This window comes from Struthio camelus, chromosome 4 (genome assembly GCF_040807025.1).
Source record: "Struthio camelus isolate bStrCam1 chromosome 4, bStrCam1.hap1, whole genome shotgun sequence".
NCBI classification, from domain to species: Eukaryota; Metazoa; Chordata; class Aves; order Struthioniformes; family Struthionidae; genus Struthio; species Struthio camelus.
This window is the reverse complement of record NC_090945.1, coordinates 39963958-39991700: the sequence shown is the minus strand read 5'-3', so window position 1 is coordinate 39991700 and position 27743 is coordinate 39963958. Positions and strand designations below refer to the sequence as shown.

The 27743-nt window shown below is 38.1% G+C and overlaps 1 protein-coding gene across 4 annotated transcripts; it reads left to right on the top strand.

Annotated features, from left to right (window-relative positions):
• Positions 1–15748: 15748 nt before the first annotated feature.
• On the top strand, positions 15749–27568 carry CTSO (cathepsin O). Of its 4 annotated transcripts, none has more exons than XM_068942376.1 (8): positions 15749–15940; positions 16980–17085; positions 18103–18236; positions 19428–19595; positions 20798–20919; positions 24017–24180; positions 24621–24713; positions 26126–27568. In XM_068942376.1, the coding sequence occupies exons 1-8, from the start codon at positions 15818–15820 to the stop codon at positions 26158–26160; spliced, it is 945 nt and encodes a 314-aa protein (XP_068798477.1). In that variant the 5' UTR covers positions 15749–15817; the 3' UTR covers positions 26161–27568. The 4 variants fall into 4 exon arrangements, with proteins under 4 accessions (XP_068798477.1, XP_068798478.1, XP_068798480.1 ...); XM_068942377.1 differs by lacking the exon at positions 18103–18236 and adding an exon at positions 18271–18296 and having other exon boundaries at positions 15758–15940; XM_068942378.1 differs by lacking the exon at positions 15749–15940 and adding an exon at positions 16773–16902.
• The last annotated feature ends 175 nt before the right edge of the window (positions 27569–27743 follow it).

Here is a 27743-nt window from a genome sequence, read left to right as displayed (position 1 = left end):
AAATAAAAATAATTATGAATGTGAAAAATATCATGGAAACTACTTACTGGCTGTAAAGAATATAATTTCCTTACACTCCTTTCATATAAATTACTCTCAAAAGTCAAATTCTTCTCTAGTGTACAAGTATTTCTGCAAATGGCAGTACAACAGCATGAATTTGGTTTGTATTGTTTCATAACACCAGCAATTAAATGCAAGTATGGTTTTTCAGTTTCCAAATAAATCATACAACCAGAGACATGATTCAGAAAAAGATTTTTTGCCATTGTGCTTTGCAACCAAGTAGACTGAAATTTTGGGAAACAACAAATTCTCAGTCAAGTATCCACACAAAATTATTTTATAATGTGCTAAGTGAATGAAAAATTTTGTTACGGATTTTTTAAAGTTCAGAAGAAAGGACACTGAGGATTTTAAGAGTATTTCAGTCCTAAATATACAAATATTGTCTGTCTTCCCTTTCGAAAGCAAGGGTTATCAGTTAGCTATACAGAATGTAAGTGTATATATGCTCAAATGTAGGATTACAAATTAAAGCGAAATCGCAGAATATTTAATACTTTAATTTCCTGACGTAGCTAGACAGGAGTAGAATGACCATACCAGCCTGAATATCAAAACTGAGTGCCTAATTCCCTAATCCTTTACACGCTGTGTGTTCACATACATCTGTGAAGAACGAATGAAACTGCCATCTTGGGTAGGATATGTTTCATATTTGCTCTGTCAAATATCTGAAGGAGAGTTTCCCGAGATCTTGATCTCGGCTCATCCCAGTAACTAGTCTTGAAAGCTATTCTTCATGCTAAAACGTAACTTTTCATGACCAGAATTGAACTTTCACGAAGATTTAGTAAAATGATCCCAAGACAGCATTTATCAAGAATAATCTATGGAACATGTCAAGTGTCTAAAGACAGCAAAATGGTCACATGCTGCTGTAATTTCCTACACCTAATTTCCTCTTGAAATAATGCATTTAAAAAAGGAAAAACACAACACACTTCCTTAATTTCCACTTTCTATATAAGCATAACTTAATACAAGTTCTATACTAACTATAAGACGTTACAGAAGCACAAACGGGATGGCTGGCAATCCACAAGAGTACTCCCACATCAAGTACTCTGAAATGTATTGCAGACCAGCGATATACATGTGGATTTGAGAAAAGAGAAGTTCAAGGAGAAAATGATGTGTCTTTTGCACAAACAGATGCACTGTCTTCATTTCATATACTGTCAGGCACCTGCTTATTGTCAGTTGCTTCTGTTGTTTCTGTTTCTGCTTTAGCTAACATACTCCTCCAGATAATCACACTTCAATGAAGTTAAATACTAATAACCTCTATGGCTTTCTTGTTACTTCCACCTTTTATTAACTTGTTTATCTATTTCAGAGTACTGTAGATATATATTTCTATTGCAATAGGAGAGGAAAGTTAATGAGATTACAGTAGTGGTTAAGGCACTCATTTCTAGGGGTTGATTTAATAAAGAGAATTCATTTTAACAACTGAAGCACTGCAAAGGTAAAACATTTTTTTCTGTGCAGACACTGCAGTAATGCCAGCCTGGCTCAGGGAGTAGCCCTTGCGGAGGGAGGTATAGACTTAGGAACACTACTCGCAGTCCCATTGGAGTAACAGTAGAAGTAAAATAAGTGAAAGACATGAATATGGAAAGGGGATAAAGGGGATGCATCTGAAATGTGATACTCCAAACTACTGAGTCAGGAGAGTTTTCTCAGTCTTAAGCACACAGAACTCCATGGGTCAGAAGGTGGCACTGGGAATAACTGGTAGAAGTCACCTGTTAGAGTTGTCAGAACATTACACCTTAAGAAGTTACGCTGTCAGAGATACGTCTGATGCCCACATCCTCCCCGATAATCATACCTTACCTGTGAGATGGAGGAGGTAGAACTGGAAATAATACCCTCCGACAGTTCTTAGTCTGTACATACTGGCAGGTGCTTCAGTTTCTTTGAAAGCCATTCCCATTTCTTAAAGAAGAAACTTTGAAGATGAAACTTTTTTCAGTTGCCACTCTAAACCTAAGTTTTTCTTCTGAAAGTAGATACAATATGGACCTAGAATAGAAAAGAATATGCCAGTTTTAATTACATCAGAAATCTAGGTATGAAGCTTGACACAGTATTAGAAATACTGTCACAAAGCTCATTTGCTGATCACTGAAACTGGGTAAAATCAACTTTTGTTAAGACTCGGCAAAGATACTAAAATTAGAATCAAAAATAAAATCCTAGGTGTTTGGTTTTGTTTTGTTGGTGGTGGCATTTTTTCCTGGTTGGTCAAGCAAAGTTTTTAAAACAGAGAAGTTGGTGTAAAAGCAAATGTTCACTTCACAGAGGCAGAGTGCTGAAAACCAATCAAACTCAGTGTTTCAAACTTGCTGATGATACATACAAGCATTTTTTTAATCTTTTCCGTAGAATTTCCATAACAAAAGTACAAGTCATAGCAGCCAGAAAGCATCAACGATTACCAGTCTTGCTGGTTACTAGTCTCACTTAAATTGCTAGAACACTAAAAATCCTCCATAAAATAGATGCTCTCATCATTTAATTATTCCTGACCTTAAAATGCATTCTAGTTTGAACATGGACACTGAGTTAAATGTGAAGAGTCTCACGTAACACGCCGGTGTTCTGCCCGCTTTAGAACTCCCGGTACGCAACCGCTCTCAGCAAAGCAAACAGGCGACGCTACCAGAATAGAATAACCTTTTTGCAGACATTGCCACAGCTACCCATCTGAACAACCCTTTAAACAGAATTTTTTGTTACTGCTGGCTCTTACATGGTACAGTGGATTATAATTAAAGACAAAATACTGCACAATAAGGTTAAGATCCTCTATCATTATCCCCTGACACTAAGTTATATTTGAATGTAAGCAATTCAATGACAGAATAGTTACACAGAAATCTGTTTAATAATAGATTAAATCTCTTCTTCTCTATCTACAATAAGCATCTGCAATAGCAAATACCATTTTCATCCCGGCTACTACATGAGTGCGGCATACACCATACTAGATAGAGTTTAAAGAAACAATACGGTATACAAGATTGACTGTTAAATTAACCCTTGAATTCTTAAGAACAAATATATGCCACAGTCGTGCGGTTTGTTCTGCTGATATATTTTGTGTCCAGTTTCTCTAAAGGGCCTACTTTGCTTCTACTGCAAGACGTCCTTCAAGCAGCTTTCCAGGTGAGCAGATCTTAACAGTTTAGATCACTTCAACGCTCATTAATCTTGGAGAGGTTAACTGATTTACATTTTGGCCACGGGCCTTTACAAATTTTGCTCACATTTTGAACACTGCTTAACTATGCTGCACTGAGATTTCCCAGAATGAATCATCATCCTCACAGAACTACAGCAATTCACAGAGGGCAACAGAATGCAACAAAAAGGCATGTACCCTCATGACTATTTTTACATCAAGCTTTTCTTTAAATATTAAAATAGTAGGTATCAAGTGAAGACTTGAGTTTGCTCCCATTCTTGATAGGGAGCCTGAAACCAGAAAAAACAGTTATTTCCTAACCACTACCATCCAGAACATTTGGGGGGGGGGGGGGGCGGGGGGGGAGGAAATCTGTTGAAATACACTGAAAATAAACTTTTATATGAAGTATTTTCTCTCAGAATTCACAGCAAAACAATTAAGTACTGCTTAAAACATTACAATTGCTGTGTTTCAATTCCATAAAATACTCTGCATAATTAGTATGCACTTCAAATTAAGTTACTGTAATTCAAGCTTATAGTTTTAGGCAATTATAATTATGTATACAAAGTAGGCATACATTTTATAAGCAAAAATTATCATTAATACTTAAGATTGTGGTATGTTAATTACATATATATACACACATCACTCCTGTATGCTTTTCCTTCAAGCTTTTTCACTTAAAATATGAGTTTCATCTATGCCTACATGTTACTTCTGACCCCTACAATACAGCCTTTCTTTCTGTTTACGAATCAACAATACCAAATTTTCACCCATTTTGAATATCTGAAATTTCTCCCTACCTTCCATTTTAGAGGTATATCAGCAGGTATTAAAAAAATCAACCACAAGCAGGTATCCTAGGATATAGTCTAGCAGTCTAGCTTTTTTTTTTTTTTTAACACCACAAGTATTTCTCTTTATTCAGAAGTAAAGAACAAATGCTTATTTCAATCTACTTACTATAAATATTTAGACATATTTTATGCATTTTAGTTACACAAAATAGATTTCTCATTTTTAAAAACATAATGAGAGCTTATACTGTAAATTCTTCCAATTTTCATAGAAGGAAATCTATTTCCCTATTTTTTTTCTCCTTCCTTTCAAAATGTTAAGCTATTGTACATCTTTAGACAACAGCACTGTTACACACAAAGCATAAGAAACAAATATGCGGTTACTGGAAACCAGATCTTCCAAAATATTTAGACACCATATTCCCACTAAAGTTAATGGCAATTTTTCATCCATACAACTTTTGCAGATCTGGATACATCATCTACTCCATACACAGAGCAGAGCTTAGCAAGAATGGTACTCAGAGTCATTTATGCCACAAACTTGAACAAGACTTCTAAGCTAGTTTACTGTTTTGATTATGAAGTGGAAGGGAATCTCATAGGGTTGGTACAGGCTGACATGGATTGGTCTCAGCCAAGAGAATTCCTGAAGCAGGACAGCATCTCAGCACTGCCCTCTCCTGTACTGCCTGGATTTTCACAGGTCTTATCTCTTTGGTTGCAGCAGGAATACCAAGAGATAATTTAGGGCCACTTATGCACCTGTGCTAACAAACCCTTCCTTAATGTGAAGGCCTGGAAATATGGTTCAGAGGCACCTCACAGCTCTGCAGGAGTCAATTTATACTCACTGCACCTTATTAGTTTAAGCTACGTGCCTGAAACCTGAGCCTAGTTTGGCTTTATGCAGAACCACCTGAATCCATATTATTCAAGACACTATGCCATTAGCTGGGGCACCTGAGTCCTTCACTGGCTATGGGGTAATGACAGTTGGCTGAAAACTTGTTGATGAAATGATACACTGTCCGAATCCTCTTGCAAGAGTCTTACTTTTGATCTTTCTTGGTTTATAGATCAATTAAATTCATAGTAAGTTCATTCCACAGTAAACAATTAGTTAGTCTTTGCATTTAGAAAAGATGTAAGAGTCCTCAGGACTAGAGACTGGTGTAATAATTGGTTTAAGAGGCTCTCTATAGGCTTTAAAAATAATGATTTCCCAAAGTACCAACCAAACCACCATGTAGAGAGGCTTTTTAATATGTTAAACAGAAAGGACAAACTTTGTTATGCAGTCCCCACACTAATGTCTTACTCAAAGGATCCTCCATGAACAAAATGCTGGAAATTCTCCTCTAAATTAATTCTTCAACACAACGAAATTACTATAATGCTTTATATTGCTTTATGTCATTTTAGCACACCACATAATTCTATTGCAACATATCTGCAGTTCAGAAAAGTAAAATGGTCATAGTACTTTTAAAGAAGATACTTAGACTATTACAAAAATATCATTAAATAGCTTTTAATCAGATTACAAGAATTCAACACAGAAATGTCTTTTGCTCATCTCACTGGCACAGATAAAATAATTGTTCAGTTTCTCCTTTCTGAAATAGTATCAGGTGAAAGTTGCGCTTAATTCTTAAACAAATCCCTCTTAATGACTGAGGCAAAAATAAGTCATTCACAGGTGTTTCTAAAACCTTTCCCACTGAGGCTTCTTTGTCTATTGAAAGGCTGTCAGAAAATGTATTACTAATTTTAATTTGATAGACTGTACTTATCCAAAATAAATCTAAGCTCTTCCTGAACCACCACAATTCATCAAGTTAACTTACTCACATGGGAAGAATTTAATTACCCATACAGTAATTTATTAAAAATTAAAAAGAAAAAATCACAAATTAATCATTCTTTTCAATTATTTCTTCCTGTACTTTGTGCGACTATTTATCTTCAAGATTTTGTTCCTATCAATAGAATATAAGACTGCTCAGTAAAGCCTACTGAGCAGTTGATTTAGTACTGCATTTTAGTTAATGCTACTGCTGCTGCTCCTGCAATTCCAGTCTTCAGAATGGTTACAAGAACCAAATTGAACTGGCACAGACCAAGCTGTGAAGTCAAAAATTTGTCACCTCTAAGAATAAATAGCATATCACTAATCAGTATTCAAATGCTAAGCTTGTATTCAATCCACTCTACTTCCTTACAATTACTGAAAACTACTTCACAGTCTGGAGTTTGACACTTCAGTGAACCAAATGCATTAACAGTGATGTCTCATGCGGCAAGCAGTGGAGACATTTTTAGATTTTATCATCTTGCTGGACTACCCTTCCTAGTCCCTAGAGGTGGTACTTCAATAACAGGGGGATTAATCCAGAAAAAAGTGGTCACAGGGTAAAACCTACTTGAGAGGTTTTTAATGAATTTAAGGAAAACTAACCAGGCCAGCCTGAGGAGTCTTCAGCTTATCAATGACTTATCAAGTGTTCATGTCACGGAGGTTCTTGCTATTCTAGCCAGACCACACTTAGGAAAGAGCTATACTTCAATCCACTGCAAACAGACCAGACCCTGGTCTGTTTGTCTTCCCAATACTTTGACTTGCATCAGAGGTTGGAAAGATTATTTTCCCTTTCCAAGAAGATTAGGAAGAAAAAGATGATAAAAATACCGTATAGCAATTGGAAGTTCTTTCACTTATCAAGGAAAACATAGCTCATCGCACACAGATTTCATACTTAACTTTCAAGTTACATCGCATTAAGCCTAAATCTTACCTTTGTGGTCCTAAACAGGGTCAATATTGATAAAAAGGAAAAACTACTAGGAATATGAGAAAGTATCAACAGTAATTTGTCCCAAGATCCAAATAAAGCAATGAATGTCTCCATTTCTGTATGCATGTCATCTGGCATCTCCTGAGCACATGATGGCTGCACCAGCTGCTCACCAGGGACACAGCCAGCTGTCAGGTCCGATTCAGGCAAACTGAAATCCCCCGCCTCTCAATGTCTTTGGCTCCATAAAGAAGGAACTTTTTATTGCAAATTAAGGAACAACCACACTCCACCCTAAGAGGTTCACTTCCTTTACTACAATGCACTGGAGAAATGGCCAGGCCTACCTGAAAATTGTGGTTTTGCCCCTGCGCCCCCACCTCTTCCCGAGCTCTGCTTCCCAGCATGCCTACTTGCACCCATCTTTCCTGGCTATCTCTGCTGCTCCCCACCCACTGCAGTGAAAATATGACTCAGAGGATACCTCTGACTATTGGGAATCAGGCTCAAAAACAAAACAAAGAACAGGAAATATTAAATCTCCATTAATAGTATTTAATCAAAGGAGCAAAATTAACCAAAGTTTATTAGGACTGGAACACAAAGAGATCTAAGTAAAGTTTCTCTCACAGCTGAGAGACAGATTAGTTAAAGAGAACTGTACTCCTGGTTTTGCTTTCCTAACAAGCATACTCCTCCTCCTTTTTAGCCCACCTAAAATGTGGCACAGAGGAGTTCACAAGCTATAGCTAGGGCACTTTGGCTATAGGCTCCAAGGTACCATACCCTTCTTTACAACGAAAGAGAAAGTTGTTTGGTAATTCAAGCCCAGCACTGAACCCTATCCAGAACCACTTAAGGCAGACTGCACACATAATTAGCAAAGGCAGAGAGTAATCTGGCAGACCTGCCTGGGAAAATGAGTTCCTGAAAACAATTCTTTGCTCCTAAAGCTGGGCTTAGGCAAGCATCTCTTGCCACAGCAGTTACTTTCCCATTTTAATTGCGAATACTTCACTGTAATATTGGCTGCAAATTACAGTAAATTGTTATGCCAAATAACATCTCAGTTATTTTAAGTGTCAGGGCCAGCCAGTCTGAGCTTTAAATATGGAATGCAATGTTTCAGGTAACACATATTCTTTCTAATGCTGGGCCAGTAAGGTACATAATAACAAACTAACTCCTAAGCACTCATTGTTACTCATTTCCCTGTGTAATCATCTACGTGCAGCGTGCAAACATGTAGAATCTAATTTGGTAGCACTTTATACTCTTTCTGCATTCATTTTACCTGAGGATAAACGCTGACAGGTGTTAAGGGCTGATCTCGCTGTTAACTAGATGTTGAACTTAAAATCCTCTCACCTATCATCAGAATGAAGGACGTAGGTTTATGAAACATATTCCAAACATATACGCAATTCTCCTCAGTCATAATTAAAGAGTAGTTAATTTCACTAGGTTTTCAGATGTCACAAAATAGTTAAGCACTAACAATCCAATCAGATGAACTGTTGATTTCAAGCCAGAAAATGCTAAAATTGAAGTTGTATCATGCATTGTTACCTAAATGAAGAAGCATGCCTCGTATTGGCTCTAGCCTGGTAGCAAGATTATACAGCAATATTATTACAATTTCTTTAACCATCCCAAAGAGAAATTCTGTTCAAGCTAAAATGAAGGCCAAGCATCTGGCCCTCAAAATAAAAGCGCTACATATCTCTACATAGTAACCTATCAACACACAGAACAGTGGTCAAATCCAGATGAGATGGCAGCATAACATGAAAAAGTAGCAGAATTCTTCATCTTAATTAGACAAGCCAGAGCATACACTGATTGCAATCACACAGTAACATCCATCCATGAATATCATGCCTATATTCCCCATACAAAGGCAAAAAAAAAAAAGAAAAAGATACAACATTACATTACATTTCACCAGCAGTGTTACAATCTGGTGATAGACTGGTAACTTACATGGACATCATGGCAAGACTGACAGGCCCAATATATAAAATGTGCAATGTAGCTTTCATACTATTTTCAGCTTGAATATCCTCTCCATACATATTTATTTCTTTAGCTAATATTCCTTTAAGAATTACCTCAAGCTGTTTAACAAAAGCCATTTAAAAATATTAAAGTAATATTATTCATTTTAACTGAGGCTTAAACATAGATGTTAAATTATATGTTAAATCCTTAACATCTAATATTGGCAAAGATTATTTCCTCTCAAATTCTAGCAAATCAGGATTTAATATTTGTAAATACTCAACTACAACTACAAATGCACTATAGATACTACATACATCACTAGCCTGGTAATTAAAATGCATGTAAAAAACTACAAGAAAAATGTAAATGTCATTTTTAAAAGCAGAATGTACTTCTCAAGTCATTTTTAAAGGATGAACTTTTCAACAATCTTTAAGTTTACTAGGATGAAGGTCTTCAAATTTAATAAACTCTCCACTTCTGACAGAAAAAACAAGCAACAAAAAAGATTTATGCCCCTCTAGAAGAAGGTCACATTTCTCACTGGCCATGATCAGGATCTGGAGAGGGAACTGCCTCTTCAGCTCTCCTGTGCGCTGAGCTATATAACAGAACCTAGGAAGTACAGGACAGGAAATGATAACTGCCTCATTAAGAAATCTAATTCGTAACTGCTTTATGAAAATATGATCTAAAAAATTTCCACTTTCTGGGAAAATTAGAACGGTAGAGCAGTACACTCATGAACCAAAATAAAACCAGGCCTTAGGCCTCAAAGACTTGATAGTATCCTTTTAAAACTGTGATTAAGTTTTGCTAAGAAAGGGTGAAATAAGCTCTCATTATGTTTTAAATTACCCCAGAAAAAATATATAATTAATTAACGGAACTTTGTTTTTCTGTGCAACAGTTCCTGACATCATCCATATTTTTCAAAACAATGTAATTTAATACTCTAGGAAACTCTGTTTGCACTGCCATGTACAGTCTTACACAGAAAGCTGACTACTATTATGCAAGAAGAAAACTAGAAGCTATAATAATTTTTTTCTCTTCCCTCTGACCAGTTGTAGATGCAAGCTCAAGGTCCATAACTAAAACAAATATATAAGGCTCAGCTGTGCTCACCAAGGCATCAGTTTTGTATCTGTATATTCCACATTCACTTACACAGAACTCTTCCTGGTTTACACCATCTAAATATCATCATTAGTACTACAGAGTAATTGTAGGACTATACTTTTGTTTACAGTCTTACAGCATCAACCTAATTGAACGGTCAACGTTTATTTGCAAAACTGTTAAAATAATGTTTTAGTATAAATAAATTATATGCCCAGAATTTATTTGGTTGATTGATACTTAATTTATATATGCATAGTTTATTTTCCTTATGATCTCCTAACTTTCAAACATGCTCTAATTGTGATTCATAAAATGATTACATTAGGATTCCCTTCACTGAAATTATCTTAATCTTCCAGAATTTTGCCTTATGTATAATAAAAGCAATTTTGCCTTTTAGTTTGGCTCCTGATTTTTAATCAGCATAACTCCCAAAACCTCTCTCTCTGTGGTGCATTCTTACTGCATTTTTTTTCTTTCAAATTGCATATTCAGTTCTTACAGCTGAATAGCAAACAGTCCAAAATAAAGAGGAGATCCCAGTAAAAGCACAGTCAATGAATCACAGAAATAAAATCCGAGGGACCTCATCTGTCATTTGGTTAATTTCTTTGCTTTTCAAGCAGGACATAGAAGTGAACTTTTTCCAACATATCATTTGTAAGTATTCAACAGGTATTTTCGTTGTTAGTAGCTTCATGCTTTAAGTGAATTCTATTTTAACTTAAGATATTTGTAAAGCCTTTAACACTGATTAATATTTACTGCCTAAGCTGAGCACGTGCTTGTATACAAACATATATGCTACCCAAAGCCTGCACAAAGTTTCACAATCAAAGGGAAAAAAAAAAAAAGGTTAGAATACACAGCAAACGTGAAAATGGAGAGAACTAAAATGGAGCAAAATCGTAATAATTCAAACATTGCTCTTCTAGGTAGATACTGCCTGTGCAGGCAAACTAGAGGGAGATAGATAAAGATGGAAATTCCCTACGGCATGTTTGCACTACCACTTGGGATTAGAGGATTAAAATATCATGACAAGGACATAGCACTGATATACTGGCTGCAGATACCAACCGAACAAGATGACAGCCATTCCAGGTTATCTGCTCTCCATAGTAGCAGAAGAGGAACCAAGGGCACAGTCCTATTCCTCACTTTTTCCCTAAATTTATTTTCCTGCATACTAATCTTCCCATTCACAACAGGCAGCGGGATGCCACCCTCCTAGTATATAAGGTCGGTAAGACTTCAGAGAAGTGTAGCATCTTTAGCACCAGGTATGGAGAGGTTGTCAATGTAGGGGTGAATTCAGCACAAAGAACATTAGGGAAGACAGGACAGTCACACCTCTTGCATAAAAGGATGCTCTTAGGACACAGGCTACAGCAACAAAAAAACGTTAATCTTCCACCAAAACTTTATGTCACAAAAATGACATGTCGTCATGCAATAATTTTACATTATGCCAGACCTAACAGCATGTGGCACTTAAATAACAAAATCTGACCAAGACTGAATACATATATAAAAAGATATAAAAGAGACCCTTTTCCCATCCCTGTTTCCCATCCCCTGTTTCTGTGCAGAGGCAAGTCATAGACATTGGCCTCATGCTTGTGATGCAAATGTGACATGGGTTCTACATTGCTCACCTTCCCACAGAGCATCAGAAATCTATGGATATAAAGCATTATAGGGAAGAGGTATAATTTCATTATTATTATAATCATAGTGGCAATAGTCATAACTGATTCACAACGTGACTGCAAAAACAGTCCTTTCAATTTCCATGTAAAACAAAAGGGGAAGCCATCCTATATGAAACAGATTCAAAGGTGGGGATGATTACATAGCATTTTTGAGTTATGGTGATCAGCAGGGAATTGAGTGACAGATCCTTAAAAAAATGACTATAAAAATCTTATAGGATAAGAAACACCTGGATTTCTGAATGTTACATTTTTCTATAATGTTGTTTCTCCTTTTATTTGAATTTGGCAAGTCCTCCTACCCTCTCGCTAGATCCCTCCACCAACAAAACCACCGATGAATTCATTAAGGATGTACAGATAAATTAACTGGAGGATTTACAGAAAATTGCAAAGGAGATTCTGCAGAACAGCATTACTGCTGAGAGTGAGTGCTCCATCCACCTCCCACAATCAGTGGGAGTGACAAAGAAGTGACAAAGTCTTAAGAGCTAATTCTCAGCTCCCTAAAACCCTTTGAGATTTTTTCCTTCAGTCGGAATGAGACAGCTACTATTCCTCTTGTGACAGTGTAACACCTAACCACCTCTGCCTATATTTTAAAATTTTGGTTTGCCATTTGATTTAAATTATTAGCTTTGCTGACAGCCTTCATTCATGAGTCACCCCATACTGACAAGACTGAAAAGAAGCCAGAGACTTGCTGGTGTTTAGGATATTCAGCTAGGATGAAGAAGAGCCAGGTTTGAGACACAGGTCCTATGATTATTTCATTATCTGCAAAGACAGCTCTAAGAGGAGAGACTTCATGGCCACGCTAAGTATTTCTTACCATCTAGCTAAAGTAACTTCTTGTTCAGCTTGGTTATTCCTGCAAATTCGGCTATTATGTGCGTAATTTCCTCTACTGCATATGAGCTTTGATGTCTAACTTGGGACTCAGAAGAGCAGACTTCTGAATGTTAGCTGCTGCAGTGCTGTGTATTTAGCCTTAAATTGGCTTACATGGGGACCAGATTTCATTCCAAGAGCACAACGCTCACTTGCTTTGCTTACACTTAATTGTTACTAGTGCAACTATATTAGTAAACAGCAAGTCCTTAATATAGACAAATCCTTAGACTTATCCTAAACTTTCATTTTCCATAAGTCTTCTTAAGAAAAGGTGCTCAACTCCATCTGCTGCTGGACTCAGATTATTCTTCTCTCGTAAAAGGCTGAGGAGCGCGCAACACAAAGAGATATCTTTTTCATTCTTTAAACATCTTACATACAGGCAAAAGTCCAAACTACTGCTACGGAGATGCTTATGAGTGGAAGGCACCATTCCCTCCATAGGTCCGTTAAGTAACGCATCTCGTTACTGCCCTTAGCAGTGGCACTAACCATCCATGCAAGCCCTCTCTTCAGCTCAGAAGTAATTTACTGTATTTTTTTTCCTTGTTTGCTATGATAATTACAAACATTGACAACCTAGCCTCAGTGCACTTTGGCCTCTAACAAGAGTATAACAAAATTCAACAGTCTAACATGAGGGAAAAAAAACTAGCTAGTCCACTAAATATTAACATGTTATTTAACTCTGACTTCATATTACTATGAAAATTCCCCCATTAATTACACTATTACACATTATGAGTGATTTTAGAAATAGGTATTTTACATCAGATTAATACCAAATCTCATAGTAAGATATGAGGCCTCAATACAGGAATATCTTTATTTAAAGAAAACACCTTAAAATCAATGTAGTCTTTCCTAAAAACATATTCATTATTGCTTCTTCCTTTAGCATGCCCTGTTTGGGCTCATGAGATAATGTTAATCAATAGCCAGAATAGTAAAGAGACATGAAAAATGCTCTTAAAATATATCTAAAAATAAGCATTTACAATTATAGCATTCTAAACCAGATTATCAGAAAAAAATCTTGCAACATAAAATATACACCTGCATGGTGCAATAAAAGGATTTTAATCATGCCTGTTTGGAGTGATATGTGTAACTAATACATGGCTTTTCTGAATCAATACCACATTCTTTTTATGTGCTTAATTCTGATATTTTTACAAGTGTATTTTCTTTTATCTTAATGAAGCAGAGCTAGATTTACTCTGGCATAATTCAAAACAGAGCACAGATTATGGGTTCATAGATAGAGCTCTTTGTATGCACCTTTGTGGGTTTCTGTTCGTCTAAGCGCAAGTACAAAGTGCTTTAATAGTATGGTATTTCAGCAGAAAAACAAAGTATTCTAAAACATTTTGGGTGTCAGTCCCCTACCTTTTGTTGTTTGTTACACTTCTATTCTCCCTGATAAAACTGAGAAGCAGTCATCAGAGACGCTGACACTACCAAGTCTCTTTCCTCATGAACCAGATAAATTGACACACCTATTTAGCACATAGAGAGGGCAAATCCAAGAGAAACTCATTTTTTCCTCTTGATATGCTATGTAGAATCCTTAATGTGAATCAATCTGGGATACATCTATTTTCCTGAAACAGAGGTTTTTTACACCCACAGGGTTTGCAACTGTCTTTTCAAAGGTCCTTTGCTGCCCTCATGTGTTTCACAGGAAAAGTAACTCCTGAGACCTCTACATCGTAAAATGGCTTTTCTTAGCAAGGCAACTGCTTCTCCTGTTACAAACAATACACAGTCCATGGAAATAATTACGGAAAAATGACTTAATCTCTCTCTTCTAGTAAAGCTAAGTTGCCTATTTTAGAATGTAATGATTGTACATTAACAATAAAAAAAATTGCATTTGAGATAAAACTTCTAAGCAACAGATTTCAAGGTGCAAAGCTAGCAGACCAATTTCATGGAAGTCAATGATGTTAGCCTGGCATAAAAATCTGAAACACTTTATTCAAAATGTACTTTTCATTACAAGTAACTTCAAGAAATACTGTTTAATTGTATATATTTCACTATCTTTCTGCTGCTTGCAATACCTGGCAAAGTAACTTCTTTCTTGTGCCATTATACTATACTGTGGAAAATAAAATTATGCGATCACTAAACCTGCTTTTACTCTCACTATTAGTGCATTCAAAGTCACAGTGCCCCTATCAAGCTTTTTCTTAACACTGCCTGTCGGCCCCTTCCCTGGGTTCCTTCCTAGGGTCTCACCTTGACACCACATCAAATCAAGGGGAACAGCCAGACACGAGGGCCACTCTGCACAGACTCCGTTAGCAGACAGACGCCTCAAGTCACAGTTTGATGGATTCTGCATTCGAAATTTGGCCACTGAGGCTCAGGCCCATTGCTGTTTATTGTTGCTCATTTTAAAAAACTACCAAATATAGCATCTAAGAGAGAGGCTGCTCAAGCTCTGCATTGGTTACTGCACATTTATAAAATAATCTAACCGTCAGCTTGAAGATGCTGTCTCCTCTTCCCTCCTAACAGTCCACTTCCCATGTGCCAACTAATTTTCCTCTCAGAGAAGGTCTGGCACTAATTTTTAACATCATATTTAAGTGAGCAATGAACAACCCTGTCAACTTGCTTTTTGCTTTGAAGTCTGCAACAGCTACTGCAGACACGGCGTGAGCCCCCTGCATGGCTCTCTCAGGCACAACACATGTCCCACACCAAAACACCTGCGCGTAAAACAGGGGCTTCCTCCATGCCCCACAACCTAGCCCCGTGGGGGTGGATGTAGCTTTCACCACGCCACTGGGCAGTCTGAAACACACCTAAAAAACATGAAAGGGCACCCAGCAGCAACGGCCCCAAGGGCCGCCATGCTGAGCACTCCTGGCCCCACAGAGGTGGTGCAGGGGGCCCTGCCATGGGGCAGCCGCCATGTCACGTCATGTCACGCAGTGCCCTGTCCAGGTGCCTCGTAACCCGCTGCGGAGGGAAGCGGGAAGCTGCCTCCGAGGACAGACTGGAAGGAAAAAAGATTTCCAAACAGCAGGGGAAACAGGGCAGAGGGGGAACCAAAACAAAGAGAAAGAAAAGGCAGGGCTGCGGCGCCAGCAGACCCCGCCTCCGCCATGACATGGCGGCGGGGCGGGGCCAGGCCGCGGGCGGGAGCCGGCAGCCGGCAGCCGGCAGGGAGCGGGCGCCTCCGCCTGGCCTGGGCGGTCAATGGGGGCGCTGGCGCTTGCCCTCGTCCTCTTCTGCTACCTGCCGCGGGCGGGTGCGGGCACCCAGCCCGGGGATGAGGGCGGCGGCGGCCGGGAGAGAGAGGCGGCGGCGGCGGCGCTGCGGGTAGGTTCGGCCGCCCGCCCGCACCTCGCTGGCGGTCCGCGCTGCGCAGCGAGGCGGGCGGCGGCGGGGCCGGGCCGAGCGGAGCCGGGGGTGCCGCCCGCCGTGGGCTGCCCCTCAGGCACGCGCGGGGCAAGGGGAGGTGTGCCGCGCGGGGTGCCGAGCCCGCCGCCTTCGCTGCCGTGTGGAGTTCAGCCTTGCCTTGCTGCCCGTGGCAGCTCTTCTGGAAACAGCCGAGCGCGACGAGGCTGTTACCTGAGCTTTCAAAGAAAGATGTAAAAACTCCGCGTCGGGCTTCGAGGTTTCCCTAAACTTGGGCCGGGGAGGGGGGGGTGGTGAGGGTGCTTTACTTGGTTTTCCTTCTCCGTTTCTGACACGAGGTGTCAGCCTTGGACCGCGGAGACGTTGCGATGGCGCCGGCCCGGGGCGGGGGGGAGGATGGCGGCTCCCTCCCTCCCTCGGTCCCCGGCCGTCGTCCCCCCCGCGTGCGCGCGCCGAGCCCCGCAACGGCCGCCAGCGGCCGCCAACGGTACGGTCTGGGTTTCGCACGGTTCAGCAATGTGCTTTTCAGAGATCTGGGTTTCCTAGTAATTTAGGCTCTAGGTTTTTGCAAGGCTTTAGGCCCTTACACGGTTTTCTTGCTTTGTAAGAACATAAAGTGAAACGGCGTTAGCTCTTATCTAAAGATAAGATATTTTTCCGTATCTGTGAACCGCAAGGCTTGTTATGCTGCCAAAGAAGGGCATCACATGAGTTTGACACAATTTGTTCTTGACTCACTTATTTTATCTGCTGCATATCGATTTCTTGCCTTCTCTAGCCTTACAAATAACTTCTTTTTCAGTATCTTTCCTGGAGTTGAAAGTAGTCTAATGGCTTTCTCATTTGTTTGGTGGTAATCCAGGATGATTTGGCAGCAAATCTAGGAAGAGCTAACTCGTTGTCTAAATTCCTGTTTACTGTTGGTAACCTCTTCTTTTCCTGTTCTGTTTTGTCACTGCTGCTAACTTAATACCGTCTGTAATGTTTTCTTTTTCTTCAGGAAAGCGTTAAAAGAATTAGACTAATGAATTCGTCACCAAATGATAACGCGTCTGCTTTCTATGGAATAAATCAGTTTTCTCACCTGTTTCCTGAAGAGTTCAAAGGTACATTATTTAGCTGCTGCTAATATGTTTTCTACTATTTTTGTTACTCTATCCTTGTTACTTGTATCTGTCACGTTTACAGATTATTCCAGTGCTAATCATCAGCTAGTTTACAGTGTCTGGTACGAAATTGCAAGTACTTCTGAAGGGTACAACAGTCCTCTTCGTATTCCTCAGGTCTGGCAAGGCTGAATTTTCCAGAGCCTGAATTTGATTTAGCAACCAGCTATCCATTCTGTCGTTCTTCTCAATGAGCCTTAAAGCCTCCTTCCGTTGCGACAGTTTTGGAGCTGGAAAGTACTCAACAGATTCTATTCATTTTGCCTTTCCCAAGAGAAAATCAGCTACAGCCCAACAGATGATTGGAGATCTGAAGCTGTACAATGATGGCTACGACCTTCAGGAGCAATCTGTCCAGTTTCACTGTTTTTACTAAGAAAACTTGCCTGATACCTAACCTTATCTTCCTTTTTTGCAATTCAAGTCTATTGTTACGTGCCCTATTCATCATGGAGATTCCATTTTTTTCTTTTAATTTAAAGAAAAATTAATTAAAATTAATCTTTTAATTTTCTTTTAATAATTAAACTGTTCTTTAGTGAAAAACTAAAACTGTATATTTCAGACTCTTTATATAATTGTCTTTGTTTTTCCCTTTTTACTTGACTAAAAAAAAGGGATACTTTCCTAGTAATTAAAATATTCTGAAAATTTCTGAACAAAACTTGCTTTGTGTAATAGTTACAGGTTTTGGATCAATTCTAATAAGTCTAGACAGCTTGTACTCACATTCCATGCATGGAATATTTCTCTCCTTTCTATCACTGTAGGAATACTTAAAGTCATTGTAGAGTATAATTATTATTTTAAAATACATGAATTTCTCTATACGTTTGAGAATGAGATGTAATCTCAAGCTGATTGTACCTATGGATCAAAGTTAGCTTTCTGGCTTCTAATAAGCATTGTTAATTTTTTAAGTTGGTAGATTTATAGATGTCTGTATTCTGTGTTTAGCTATTTACTTAAGAAGCATACCTCACAAACTTCCCAGATACATAAAAGTGCCAAAGGGGAAGGAAAAGCCTTTGCCAAAGAAGTTTGACTGGAGGGACAAGAAAGTCATTGCAGAAGTGAGAAATCAGCGAACAGTAAGTCCTGACGTTTTCCCTTCCTGGTTTCCAGGTGCTGCTCAGACACTGTTCCAGCAGGTAGGTTGCAAAGCAGAGTGAAGGTTTTGGAAGGGGTCAGCACAACCTCAGGACTCCTTGGAGCACTGGCACAAGTATAGCTGGTTGAGCATGTACAAAGTGACCCTGCATTTTATGCAGAGTGAGATTATGCTTAGAAACAGAAGATGTAAAAGTTGTGCAATTATAAACTGTGTATGTGTAATAGAATTCTGGATCTAGTTAGCTAAATCTGCTAATATTTGTATCGTGATTGATGTGCGTTTTTCTGGAGAGACCAAGATAAGTTCAGTACCTGACCTCAATTCCCTGGGTGACCTAGATTGGTATAGATCCCCAGGAGTGGTTTTCTCGCACGATGGGCTGCCCTTAGCAGGTCAAGATCCCTGTCTTTCACAACTGATACCTCAGGGGTACACTGATGAGAGTAAGATAACCACAGCCCAACTGATTCAAATTTATTTCAGGGTAGCTACAGTCACCTGATTACTTTTTAGTAGGGTAAGACACAGATGACCTGTAAATTCCTGATGTCTTTCTTTTGTGCTGCATAATGTAACCTGGACCTCTCATAGGATTACATTCCACTTTCTGTGTTAAACCCCACAATTTAGAGATCTGAGAAGTGCAACATAGATTCTGTCATCTCAGAATTTTTCTGTTATGTTTAACTTCATCTTACGGTGTCTCAAATCATAATATATTTCTACTAAATTTTTCAAACTGTTGAAAATTGTAGAGGTGTTTCCTTAAGTGCATCCCTTCCAAAATGTTGATGATTGTGGTTAAATAGTAACTTCATCCTCAGCCTCAGTCTTGCCTTAAGAAAATGCATGTCTCACAATAAAAAGCTTCCTCAATCCAGACTTAAAGGGCTGTTTTAATTACAGTAAAAATGAGTCAGAAAAGAAACCTTAAAATAAGACGTCCATAAAGCATTTCTAATTTTCACAAAGTAGCACAGGAAAAAAAAAAAGTCCAATATTTTAAAAGACTGATTCCATTGCCTTATTATTGCCCTAAAAACATAGTTCAGGTATGAGGTAGTAAATAAAGAGCATTAGAGGACTCTTTTTTTTTTTTTTTAATACCATGTTTCAAAACCCAAGCTGACTTATCATTTCTCCCCTTTCCTCCTTCTGTCTGCCCCAGTGTGGAGGCTGCTGGGCTTTCAGTGTTGTGGGTGGTATAGAGTCTGCCTATGCAATTAAAGGAAATAATCTGGAAGAACTCAGTGTACAGCAGGTTATTGACTGTTCATACAATAATTACGGCTGCAGCGGTGGATCCACTATTAGTGCTTTGAGCTGGCTGAACCAGGTTTGAAACTTTTCATAAATGTTGAGCCTTTCCTTAGCTTCCAAACTGATTCTTTTTTTTTTTTTTTTTAATGGGGGGGAAGTAATAGGGAGGGAGTGTACACTTTACAGTATATCTGATTTAAAATATATATTTTTTAGAGTGGAATCTAGAGTGAATTTGTTAAGCAAGAGCTTGGGGAACCTCAGAATGAAATTGATTTCATTTGTCTTTGTTCCACTTGCACCCTGAAACAATCAAAATGTAGGCATCGTTTCAAAAATAAATTCTACCGTAGTTTTAGCTAACAATGTCCATTCTAAAAATGCAAAATATGCATTAATAATGCATCTAACCAGGAACAGTTTAATATCTTTTGAAACAAAAACTATTCTTCTTTAGGAAGACAATATGATTCGTAAGAATAAAAAGAATCCCCTGCATTTTTGGAGCTTTAAATAGTTTATTGTCCTTTTTAAGGAACTCTAATCCTACTCCTGAAGATTCATATAACCCCAGTTAATAACAAGTCTAGATAACGTGTTTAATTTTTCATTTAAAAAAAGAGGATATTTATTTGCATTCTTCCAAAGCAGAATTCCCTCTCGCTTGGCAGAAGCGGGACCAGAAATGAGTTTGGCCAGAGAGGACACTATCACAAAGATACTGTACTGCACAAGACAAGAAAAGTTGTACAGAAGGTTGATAAAATAACTTAGTAGCTGGACTTTAAACCTTGGCAACCATAATACCGTTATGAGGATTTGATGTCCATAGCAGAACTGGATTTAAGTTTCTATGTAAATGTTCCTGGGATTTTTGTGTTTCTTGAACTGTCCTGCGGAGAGGTTAACTTTGTGGGGGAGCATCGTTTAGAAACTATGCATTCATTTTATGAATGACCATTCATTCTCCCCATCACTTTAAATTTTATAATGCTAGGAAGTTGCTCTTGAGAGTAGTTCAAACCAGTGATACAGCCTGTAATTTTCTTTTTTTTTAAATTTAAACAATTTTGGATCCCTTCTGAAACTTTCTCAGCAAATTGGGAAAACTGGAGATAGTAAATACTTACTATCTCCAGACGTGTCATTCTTATCATTAATGTCACTAGGAACACATTCAATTTTGCATGAGTTTTATGGTTGATTTCAAAGCCTGTTTTGATCTGCATAGTGCGAAAGCTAAACACATTAAATTTTCATTCATTTATCTCCCTGCAGACAAAAGTAAAGCTTGTGAGAGATTCAGAATACAGTTTTAAAGCTCAGACAGGATTGTGCCATTATTTTCATCGCTCAGATTTTGGAGTTTCAATAGCAGGATTTGCTGCATATGACTTCAGGTAACTATTATTGATTCTTTTTATTTGCTGTGCTTCTGTGTTCACTAGCTGCGGGGTAAGCCAGAGCCACTAGTGCATTGACCAGTCAAAGGTTATGAAGTTATTGATGGTATCAGTTCTGTAGCTATGTACTGGATAAAAATTAATATATAAAATTTTGAATGTTATGGCTTGCTGCAAGGAGTCCAGTCAAGCATGCCATCAGGTCTTCACAGGTTTTCTTATCTGTGCCAGTCTGACTTCTATGTAGACATGCTTGGACTACTTTTAATAACAGTATATACTTCCCATAAAAAAAAAAAAAAAAAACTAGGACATACTTAAGTCAGAAGCAGCATGCTCTGACTTGTGGAAAACACGAAGGAGCTCCTTATCTCCAGGGCAGAGCGTTTAGATCCTTTCTTCTCTTTTTCTGCAGTAGCTCAGCAAAGTTGCAAGTAACAGTAATACGTACTGGCATTTTGTTGATTTTTCAAAGATAAAATTTATACTGTTCTATAGACAATCAGCACACCCTTCGCCTTAAGAAAGCCTTTGCGATAATGACAACTGAGACAGGTTTTTGGGCCCTGCATATTACTGTTCTCCTGTCTCTTAAGTCCACCGAAAGTTCAGTGCAAGTAAGCACTGAAGCATCGGGCTGTTCGCATTTACTTTGACTTTTGTAATGCAATGTGAATTGCTCTAGACTTAACTAAAACTTAACTGCTGAGAAATAGTCCTTGTTTAAAAAAAAAATTCCTGTGTTTCTAGTTGCTTCTTTCTTCTGGTCTGAAAGATCAAAATCTCACCTTAGAATAGTCTTTTAATTGCTGTTATATCAACAAATGCAATACACTGAAAAGGTATATCTATACTAATGCTAAATTCAACCAAAGAGGAATGCTATGCAGAACCATGTTCTGAAACTACTAAGTAGTTCCTACAACGTTCTTGGTGACCCTAGACTGTAGTCGAGTGAATATGTTCAGTACTTCAGAGGATGGGAGTTGGCTCTTCCTTAGGCACAAACTTCACAGGTGAGACTGGGCAAACTTTGAAGCTCTGATTACTCTTCAGACTTAAGTCAAGTGGGACACATTCACAACTGCAGTGCTTCTTAAGTTAACTGCATGTTTGTGAAAAATGTTCCTATCCAAAAATCACAGAAGATGGGTTAACCTAACATTCTTCTTTTTGTATGTTTGACACTGTTCACCTGTAAAAGTGCGAAAATCCTACTGTAGCTTTTAACTGTTGTAGCAGATTGATTTATAGGAAAATCTGAAGTCAACTGAAAGTACACTCAGTCTGTATCTTAGTTTGAATATCTTCTGTGCTATTGGCTTCTTTTCTAGTATACTTAATTTCTTTTGATGTAATGCAGAGCTATGCTAGTTTTTGTAAAATTGGTGTTTTTAGATGAGATTAAAATTGAGGTAGTTATCTTTTAAAAAAGAAAAGAAAGTCATCATTCTTCTTTGAGGATTTGTAATGCTAGAATCATAGCCATTGTTAGTTTTAAGATGTTTTTATTCTTCCTACTTAAAATGTTCTTAAATTTCAGCTGATGGTTGCAAAAACATGGAAAAACTATTGGAACTTGGATGCATAAATACCTACATAAGCAGCCTGATTTTTCCCTCCCTTACCAGTGTTTGGCATTTTTGTAAGCTAGAATACCTACTTAATTTCCTATAATTTTTAAAAATAATTTTGATGGCACAATTTGAAAACTTACCATTTTGCAATTCTTCTGGTAAATATATCCACAGAGAATGGCGAGGGTGGGTAGTGGGAGTCCTGGAGGAGCAGCTTGTATTGTGTTAGATCAAAGAACGACACATTCGGTCTAGTATTCTTATCTCCAGCAGTAGCCAAAAGTGGATGCTGAAGAACCAGAGTAAAGAACAGGCCAAGCATCTACAAAGTTTCCCCCGAGTATTTGTCCAGCCTCCAAACATCTATGGCTGAAACACTTTCTGAGGCAGAAGTGCCCTCTGTGTATTCCATATCCCTCAATGGATTTCTCTTTTCTGGACTTTTCCAGGCACCTTTTGGTGCTGTATAAACTTGTAGTGTCTACATCATCCTGTAGCAAAGAATTTTGCAACCCAGTCATGCATGGGAGGAAGAGTCATCATCTTCTGTTAATTTTGAACCTATCTCCTGGTTTCACTTCATGCCCTTAGTGCTTATATTGGGGGGGGGAGGGGAAAAAAAACGACCAGTCAGTCCCTGTCATGCTTTGTCAGTGTAAAAGCTTCCGAAGGAAATCCCTACTCTTCTCAAATGTCAATAAAATTTAGCAAGTGTTCAGTTACATCAGCACTTAACTGTTTACATAGCCCATGACTTGGGAAACAGTGCTATCAACTGAATTTTGTAAAGACAGCTTCCAGCTTCTTAGGGTTTTGTGTTGAATAAGTTTGTTTCTAATTTTTATCGGTACAATACAGCTGCATACTGAGCTGCAAGACAAGAAATACAATTTTAACTAGAATGTGAATTACTGCCGGAAACAAATAACTAAAATCAATTATAGCTTTGCCATTCTGTATATGCCAAATTTAGTTGTTACAAATACCGTGCAATGACAGAGATTTCCTGTTCCTTTATGTTACATAAAGCTGCATGAGGATGCTAATGGTAAATGTTTAATAGTGGTAATTGTCTATTATATGTCCTGTGTTTTTTAATATGTTGGGATACATATTTTAGTGTATTATTATGTATTAGATTAAAGTTACTTCTCTGTATTTGAAAAACTAATGGGAAATGATGTAGACAAATCATTTGTCAAAAGCTATTTTCTTAAATTGAGTAAAGTGATGTATAAAATGTAGATGTTGTTGACTGTTGCCCTGTTACTGGACCCAGAAGCCTGCTTCATTTTAATAACATCATATCTTTGGAGAGCAAAGCCTTTTGCTTAGCCTGTGTGCTCTGTTTTAATGAGTTGTAGTGTATAAAATGGATAGTTATTGAATACATGGTACATAGAACTCATAGAAAAGAATTTAATTATTTGATTGTTAAATCATATATAATGAGCAGATTACCACCTCTCAAATTGCTGACTGAAGTAACTTTGCATTGTCACTTTCTCCCTTGCCAGCGGCCAGGAAGAGGAAATGATACGGATGCTTGTGAACAGGGGCCCTTTGGCAGTAACAGTAGATGCAGTTAGCTGGCAGGATTATCTTGGTGGAATCATACAGTATCACTGCTCCAGTGGAAAAGCAAATCATGCTGTTCTTATCACTGGTTTTGACAGAACAGGTAAGTTTCCAGCAACTAAACTTCCACCCAGTAGGTTTTGTTTGTTCTCCTACTTGTAGCTTGCCTCCTGTGCTATAGGTGATTAAAATCCATAATGCTTAAACTGTATGTTCTGCCACCTCAGTTTTGAAAGTGCAGTCCAGTCCCAGGAGAGAATCTGTTCTTCTCTCCATCCTCCTCTAGTTCTATGGGACTTCATGGCCCTTGTAAAGACAAGAACACAGGTGTATTTATATCCTTACCCTAGCAGACAATGTATCAGGTCTGTTCAGTACTGGAATATTAGCTCCGTCCTTTGTGTGAACAGTAGTAGATTTCCTTGTACTGTGTCATCAGACCAGTAAAAGTTGTGAGGCATTAGAATGGTGGTTAGAAATTAGAATTTTTTTATGCTTCCCAAATCTCATGCTGTCTCTTATTTATGAAAATGTCTTTTCCAGGTAGCATCCCTTACTGGATTGTACAGAACTCTTGGGGGCGTACATGGGGAATAGATGGCTATGTTCGTGTTAAGATAGGCAGCAATGTTTGTGGTAAGTCTGACAAAAAATAATGTGAGTGGTAAAGGCCATATGCTGGGATACTCCATGTAAGTAAAGCAAAATAAGGGGGGGCCTCAGAGAGAAAATAGAAATCACTTCTGTATTTTAAAAGAGGGTTAGATGAGTCCAGGTGGAAAAATAAATAAATCGTTTCCTAGTTGAACCAAGCCATATAGTTGAATGACTGTAAAACACTATGCAGAAAGTAGAGCTGTATAAAGCATAACAATACTTAACAACCCAGTTTCTGCTGAGTTACTGGATATAGAGGTCAGGAAGGTAAAGCCCCTGTTCACAGGCAAAGGTTGCTGAGCCTAATTGCTGGGATTGGACTGCTAGGTAGTAAGTATTATGCATCCTTTGAATTCTTTTCTGTTAGACAAACGCTGTAGGTCTTTGTTGGCCTTACCTTCCATGGGAAAAAATCCATGCTTTGTGTATGTTTCGCAGTACCTTAGGCAGCTATTGTAAAATGGGTAAGATGATGTAAATCATCTTCAAATAAGAATAGATAATACTTGGTTAGTATGGCTGTTTGATGTTGCTGAAGCTTTTATTCTCATTTCTGGTTATATAAACAAACTATTTGGAAAGAGAGATTTAGCAGTAATAATAATTAAAGCAAGTCAATTGCAGAGGTGGTCAGGAAGAATGGCTTCATTATTTTCAAAATCATTCACTCAAAAAGCAGGATCATTCACATTTTCTGATGTGTGCTACGCAGGAGCAGCCAGTAAAGATTAGTAGTTATTCCCCTTCCTTGACAGTTGATGTTTCCTCATTTAGGAGTGCTCTGATGTTACTGTTGAGGTGTGAAGCCATCACCTGTTGATACCTTCACAAGCTGTAGTCAGACTTTGCTTTTGGTACTTGGAGCAGTACGACAATCCAAAAAGACTTGAACTGAGCATGAATAAAAGCATAGTTGCTCTGTGTGTATAGGAGGGTTTAAAAATATCAGTACTCAGTAAAATATCAAAACTCAGTAAAAGAAACTGAGTTCTCTAATCTCTTGGTGATCTTACAAAGCTTCATAGTTTCATGTTATCTGTTAGTTTATCACTAGCCAACTGAATGTGGTGGTGCATCTGATTAAAAAAGATGATTTTAAGGTTTAGATTGAGCCCCCATATTGGACTAATGCTGAATCCTCAAAAAAGACCTAAAATTTTGAACATGAAAGCAGAGAAAAGAGGTGAGTACGGCTCAACTACAAACAGCGTCAGTCAACAAAGAAATAAAAGGGCCTCTGAATTCTTTTTTTCCCTTGCAGTCCACCTGTTGTCATGACATGGAGGAGAGGCGGGGAATAGGATACGAATTGTGGGAACTTACTCTGTCAAGTCTAATGTGATGCAGCTGTTTCCAGTATTTATTCAAAAATCTTTTTGTTTCATTTGTAGGTATAGCGGATACGGTTTCATCGGTGTTTGTTTGACATTTATTGGCCAAAGACCACAATTCTTATGTGGTTAATAGTTTGGCATATACTGCATGTGAAGACTTGACTTCAAAGCAGCATTTCCTAAATTTCCAGAAACTACTGTATAAGGCATTTCCTCTTTTGGGCAGATATGGCTTGGCCAGGGTTTTTAAAAATGTTTTCATTTGGAATCTGTGCTGCATATGAAATCTTCCTGGAATGAGAAGGCTGAGTGACTGCAGAGTGAAGAAAAAGGAAGTTACAAAAACGGACTGAAACCATGAATTTGAACTCTATCCAGAAGCTGTCAAATACTGAAAAATCCACTCCATAAGAAGTCCTTTGATGAGGAAGGAATGTGGTGATGACAGATGATACGGAATTTGAATCAAGAAATCAACAGTATGACAGTATAATTGAAATGCATGTGAGAAGAACCATGATTAAGTCTGCTTTTATTTTGTGGAGGGGGGAGCGGTAGAAGAAAATACTCTGTTACGCTTTAATGCCTATTTTGGCCTTTGTGGTGCTTCTAATGGACACATGCATTTTGTCCTCTTCCTTTTTGTAGAATCCTTTTTTTTTTTTTTCTAAAGCTAGAGGAGTAAAGGAGGGAAATGTAGAGTCATAAAGTTGTTTCCAGAGCAACCAGTGTCTCTGTATTGCTGTTGTCCTTCCATTTAAGTCTTTGACCTTTCTTGGGTAAATATAACTTATTCTTCAGAGCAGGGAATATGTTTTGGAAAGTGCCTGGAGTATTTGAATTTTCTGAACTAGTTTGTTAGATGCAGGAAGTAACTGTTGTGTAGGCTGTATTTAGACAAACAGAGGCAGTTCTACTAGTGGCTTGACATGAAGGTGTATTGTGTGTCCTAACAGGACATACGTGTTTGCAGATCAGCTGTTCTGCTTGGAGAGCTGTGTTAGTTCCATGCTTTCTCTCTTCTCTACTTCATGCTAACACTGAAGCCAGTTGCAAAGTGCAAATTCAGAAATTTATTTATTACTGAAAAAGTTGGGGGGGGGGAGTGGTCAATATATGTTTGCCACCTTTAAAAAGGTGCAGTCATAGAGTGCTCCATACTGAGTGGATGCTGAATTTCCCTAAAAAAAAACTTACCAAACTATGTTCTTGAACCTGTACTAATTGGAGGGATTTGGTGGGAAACAAGAAGTTGCTCAGCTTTGCTGAGCTGTAAAATTGCAGTTGCAGGCAAATATAAACAGAATTCAGAGCTAAACGAGCAATTCTAAAATGCTCTAATTTTTTCAGCTAGAATGCCTTCTAGTCCACCCATATCCTTTATTGAAGCGCTATTATGAAAAGTATTGAAGCAGTTTTGTAACTTTGCACTCACTTGTGATACCATGTTAATAGTTCTGTGTATAATAATCTTATGACAAATGCAATGAATATTCTTAATTTTTTACTGTAAGTGTTGTCATTTTAGACCTTCCACTTCTTGTTAATATTTTGAATGAAAGAATGACTGATTGCTGTGTATTTCTGCTTCAGGTAGTTTAGCTACTGACTGAATTTTACTGGCTGAAAACTTCATATTAGCAAAAGGAGAAGTATATATACATATTCTCTAATA